General features: G+C 53.1%; 1 protein-coding gene across 1 annotated transcript in view; it reads right to left on the minus strand.

Annotated features, from left to right (window-relative positions):
- Positions 1–4469, minus strand: part of P2RX3 (purinergic receptor P2X 3) — a 41300-nt gene extending 36831 nt beyond the window's left edge. The window contains exon 1 of the mRNA XM_021715977.1: positions 4189–4469. Within this exon, the coding sequence (XP_021571652.1) occupies positions 4189–4307 (119 nt within the window). The 5' untranslated portion in view covers positions 4308–4469. The remainder of the gene's footprint in view (positions 1–4188) is intronic.
- Between the last annotated feature and the right edge of the window lie 984 nt (positions 4470–5453).

The raw sequence follows: 5453 nt of genomic DNA on the forward strand, positions 1-5453 counted from the left end.
GCCCAGCAGGTCGAGGCTGTGGTGGCCAGGAGCAGCCACTGCACTCCAGTCTGGGCGACAAAGTGAGACCACAACTCAAAAAAAACCCAAAAACAAAACAATTAGCCGGGCATGGTGGTGCGTGCCTGTAGTTCCAGCTACTTGGGAGGCTGAGGCAGAAGGATCTCCTGAGCCCAGCAGGTTGAGGCTGCGGTGGCCATGGGTGTACCACTGCACTCTAGTCTGGGCGACAGAGTGAGACTCCAACACAAAAGAAAAGAAATAAAAATCGACTGGGCATGGTGACTCATGACTACAATCCCAGCACTTTGGGAGGCCAAGTTGAGAGTATTGCCTGAGCCCATGGGTTCGAGATGAGACCTCATCTCTACAATAAATAAATTAGCCATGCATGGTGGTGTGTGCCTGCAGTTCCAGCTACTTGGAATGCTGAGGCAGAAGAATTGCCAGAATCCAGCAGGTCGAGGCTGCAGTGGCCATGAGTGTGCGACTGCACTCCAGCCTGGGTGACACAGTGAGACTGTAACTCAAAAAAAAAAAAAAAAAAAATTCCACGAGTGTAGGCTGCCGTCATCTCTCTCCCAGCGGCTGTGCCGCTTCCTAACGGATTCCCTGCATCCATTCTCACTCCCTCCAACCCTGAATGCATCAGCCAGGGCCATCTTCTGGCTCCGTCTCATCCTGTCTGTCTGTCTCTCTCCAGTATATCTAGTAGAGATGAGATCTCACTATGTTGCCCAGGCTGTCTTGAACACCTGGGCTCAAGCCATCCTCCCGCCTCGACCTCCCAAAGAGCTGAGATTCCAGGTATGAGCCACCACATCTGGTCACTGTCTCTCTCAATCTCATACGTGCGCGCACACACACGCACACACGCGCACACACGCACACGGGGTTAAGATATTTCCGTGGCTCCCGGTTCATTCCTCCCTGTAAGAGCTCTCTGAGGGTGTCTGAGGTCCAGCCTCTATCCACGTTCCGTCACCCTACACCACCTTTGCCTCTGCTCCCGGCTCCAGCCTCAATGACCTCCTCGTCCTCTCTGTCCTCTGTAAAGGGCTGCCTCCCTTTGTGGAGCCGGGTTTCTCTGCCTCGAACCCTCTTCCTTCCTTCCCTTTGCCGGAACTGCTCCTGCTCGCCATCGGGCCTCAGCTACAACGGAGCGTCTCTAGGACACCTTCCCTTAGCTCCTGGCCAGGTCAAACACCTCCATGGAAGTGACTCTCTTGTAACTGGGCACCCCTGAGCCACAGCTGAAGTTTAACTTTTGTTTGCGGAGAATATCAGTTTCATGTCCACGAAGGCGAGGACCCTGTCTGCTTTTGCCCACTGCTCCACCTGGTACACAGTGTCAGGTGTGCAGAGGTGCTCCATGCATTTTTTGCTAATTGATGAAATCACTCTAGCGCATGGGTTCACAGATGCAGATCTCGGTAGGGGGGCGCTGGTGTAACTGGAAGGCGCTGCTCCATGGGGAGCTGTCAGGCCGGGAGATGGATAGGGCTGGATACCCAGACGCCAGAGAGCCTCACACGCTACTCTGCAGGCCAGGCTCTGGCCCTGAGGACCAGAGAATTTGATCTGATCGTGAGGAGGGAGAGACAAGGGCAGGGGGGCTGAGTGGGCTGGTCCAGGAGCCGTCGTCTCTGTCTCCCATCAATCTCCTGCCTGGAGCCACCAGAGCCTGGCCAGGCCTGGGATGTGCTGAACCAGCATTTGCACTCACCTGGGCCAACATACCGTCTCGTGGCTACAAATGATTACAGCACAGAATATAAATGTGAGCATGGAATGTTTAAGATGCTACTTTGTGGCCGGGCACGGTAGCTCATGCCTGTAATTCCAGCACTTTGGGGGATCAAGGCGAGAGGATTGCCTGAGCCCAGGGGCTCGAGACCAGCCTGCGCAACTTGAGACCTCATCTCAACAATAAATCAAAAAATTAGTGGGGCTTGGTGGTGCGCACCTATAGTTCCAGCTACTTGGAAGGCTAAGGTGGACCTGAGCCCGGCGGGTTGAGGTTGCGGTAGCTGTGAGTGTGCCACTGCACTAGAGCTTGGACACCAAGAGTGAGACCCCAACTCAAAAAAAGAAAAAAGAAGCAACTTTGAGGCTGGGTGTGGTGGCTCATGCCTATAATCCCAGCACTTTGGGAGGCTGAGGCAGGAAGATTGCTTGAGCCCAGGAGTTCACAACCAGCTTGGGTAACCTAGTGAGATCTCGTCTCTTCCAAAAATTAGCCAGGAATGGTGGCACACACCTGTAGTCTCATCTACTCAGGAGGCCGTGGAGGGAGGATCACTTGAGCCCAGGAGCTTGAGGCTATGGTGAGCTGTAATTGTGCCACTGTACTCCAGCCTGGGTGACTAAATGAGACCCCATCTCAAAAAAGAAAGAAAAAAGAAAAGAAAAAGAAACAACTTTGAGCCAAGAGCCGGAGATGTGGACACAGAGCATTTGCAAACCTTGTATCTCACAAAAGTTCAACGTCGCCGGAAGGGAACCTCAGGCCACTGTATTCCAGCCCAAATTCTCGTTTCTAACAGCCCCCAAAGGAGCACTAGGTGGTACAGCCTTGTGGCAGAACTCTGGCACCGAAGCCTACGGGCTCAGGTCAAGCCTGCAGAGCAAAAACATGGCTTAGAAAGGTGCATCTAGCTGCCTTTCCACACACACCCTCACACACACTCCAGCCTCCCTGGGCAAGCTGGCCTGTCCCCTGGGCTCCAGCCCACAGGCACCCAAGATGTCTTCTCTGACCCGCCTGAATGAACTCCCGACAGTCAATCAGTGTCACGGCCCCTCACACGCAGACTCATTGTCTCATGGAACCACAAGAGGCCTGCACACCAGGAAAGAAAATCTTTGGGGGTCCCGCCTGCATTTCCTAGTGTATACCAGTGTGTGGAAATGACACAGAAGGACAGAACCTGCATTTCTTCCCCCACCCATTGTCTGCTCTGTGGCCCTTTGTGTAAGTGTGTGTGTGTGTGTGTGTGTGTGTGTGTGTGTGTGTGTGTGTGTGTGTGTGTGTGTGTATGTCCAGAAGGTGAGGCCAAAAGGGGGTGGCTGCACCTCCCTGACTCTTGAACAACTCCAAGATGGGCTACATCACACAAGATAAGGTAGAGGGAGGGAACCTGTGTTTTTGTGGTTGTTTTTAAGTCAGGGTCTCACTCTGTTGCCCAGACTGGAGTGCAGCGGCATGATCCTGGTTCACTGCAGCCTTGACTCAGGTGATCCTTCCGCCTCAGCCTCCCGAGTAGCTGGGACTACAGGAACATGCCACCACGCCTGGCTAATTTTTACATTTTTTTTTGTAGAGATGAGGTCTCACGATATTGCCCAGGCTGGTCTGGAACTCCTGGGCTCAAGCAACCCTCCCGCCTCGGCCTCCCAAAGTGCTGGGATTACAGGCTTCAGCCACTGCGCCCGGCCAATCTATGCTTTTTAACAAAAGGCAGCATTTCTGGCTTCCTGGGGAAGAACCCTGCACTGTATTCAGAAAAGCTACTTGTCTCCTCAGCAACTCTTGGCTTAAGTGTTATTTGTGCCTGTTTCTCCCCATCAAGGGGCAGTCCCCTCTTTGTCCTACCCTCCGAGAGCAAGGGCTTCGCCTGTTTCTAAGCTCTCTCGCCATCTCGCCCATCCACGCCAGGAGGGAATTCCTCATTCTAAAAGGGATCCAGCTTTCTCCTCCCCTCCGCAGCCGACCCTCTTCCCTCCCTGCCATCAGCTTGATCAACCTGCCACCATCTCCCTTGTCTCAGTGCCTCCTCTTCCCACTTCCTGTGCTCCCTTGTCTCTATGAAACCCCAAGGAGTTGACCGAGGGGAACAGGAAGATGTGGGAGGGTCTGCCTGTTCTCTGGTTGGGGGATGAGAGAGAGTGGAGATGGGGGGGGGCTGGCACCTCTCTGGGTGCAGGGCAGTGTGGGGCAGAGACCCTACTCGGAGTGTGTGTCTCAAAACCACTCTCAGCTCTCTGGAGGGTTTACTGGGAAAGAGAATTCATCTGGATGAATTCAGAGCCTGGGAGGTGGCAGAGGCCAGTCCTTAGGACAGGGTTCACAGAAGAAAGTGTTACCCCCACCCCACCCCAAGAGAGGCTCAGGAAGCTGAATGGTACCACTGAGACAGGACGCCAGGCAGTCCTCCCCGCCTAGGTCCTGAAGGGTCACAAACTCACCCCACAAAGTAGGAGATGATCAGAAGCTGAACCACTCGGTTGATGATGCCGATGGTCCAGCTCTTCACAACCACCGACTTGGTGGTTTCGTAGGTGAAGAAGTCGGATATGCAGTTCATGCTGAAAGATTGTTCCGGGGCCACTCAGGAGGGGCCCAGTGGCAGTCTTGGGAGAAAGGAGGGCACAGCCTGGCAGCTTAGAGGGGCTTGAGGAATGGGGAGCCTGTTCCTTGAAGCCAGGCAACCCTAGTCCATGTCCAGGCTCTCTGCTCTTGACACTCTAGCTGCCCAGGGCTAGGGCGGGGGAGCCCCTTTTTGTTCGTCCCCACCCCACTCCCTGTGATGTCACAGCAGGGGTGGGGTCTCCAATTCTGGGCTCCTGATTGCCTGGGATGTAGCTGACTGGGGCCCTTTGGGACTCATGTTTTATCTGCACTCTGTCTACAGTTTCTGTTCCGTTCTCATCTGCGGCATCCTCATCCCAGCTCACCAGCTGCTCAGGCTTGTCCCAAAGCCCCTTGCAGTATCCCATCCCCCAGTCCCTTAATGGCCGGCCTGAGCTGAGGGACCCCCTCATTCCTGAGTGTCTGCCAAATGTCACCCAATTCTGCAGCCATCGTCTCCCTTCCTGAGTTGCCCCCAGTGGCACAGGTCAGGGGGAGGGGAGTCTTTTGAATGTTTTTCTATGTCTACTGGTAGGGGATGAAAAAAGAATCACATATTTTTAACTCTGGTTGGCAATGACAAGCTCTACCTGTAGTGTACCGGTTGCCACATTTTAAAAAATTGTCAGTTTAGTTATCCAAATCATTTGTGAGATTATGTTTTCCTGGAAGGCTGGGGCTGTTTTCATCTTGTTCACTAGTTTCCTCAAATCCTAGAAGTGTGTTGGATTAAAAATAGTCCTTTGATACATACATTTTTTTATTATTATTTATTTATTTATTTATTTGAGTTGGAGTCTCACTCCGTCGCCCAGACTGGAGTGCAGTGGCCACTCCCGGCCACCACAACCTCGACCTGTTGGACTCTGGTGATCCTTCCGCCTCAGCCTTCCAAGTAGCTGGAACTACAGATGTGTGCTACCACGCCGGCTAATTTTTGATTTATTGTAGAGATGAGGTCTTGCCAAGTTGCCCAGGTGGGTCTTGAACCCACAGGCTCAGGTAATCCACTCACCTCAGCCTCCCAAAGCGTGGGATTACAGGCTGAGCCACTGAGCCAGGTGATACATATTTATTAAATCCAACTAAATTTATATTGCTA

This window comes from Carlito syrichta, unplaced genomic scaffold, assembly GCF_000164805.1.
Source record: "Carlito syrichta isolate Samal-C Ts95f unplaced genomic scaffold, Tarsius_syrichta-2.0.1 Scaffold308100, whole genome shotgun sequence".
NCBI classification, from domain to species: Eukaryota; Metazoa; Chordata; class Mammalia; order Primates; family Tarsiidae; genus Carlito; species Carlito syrichta.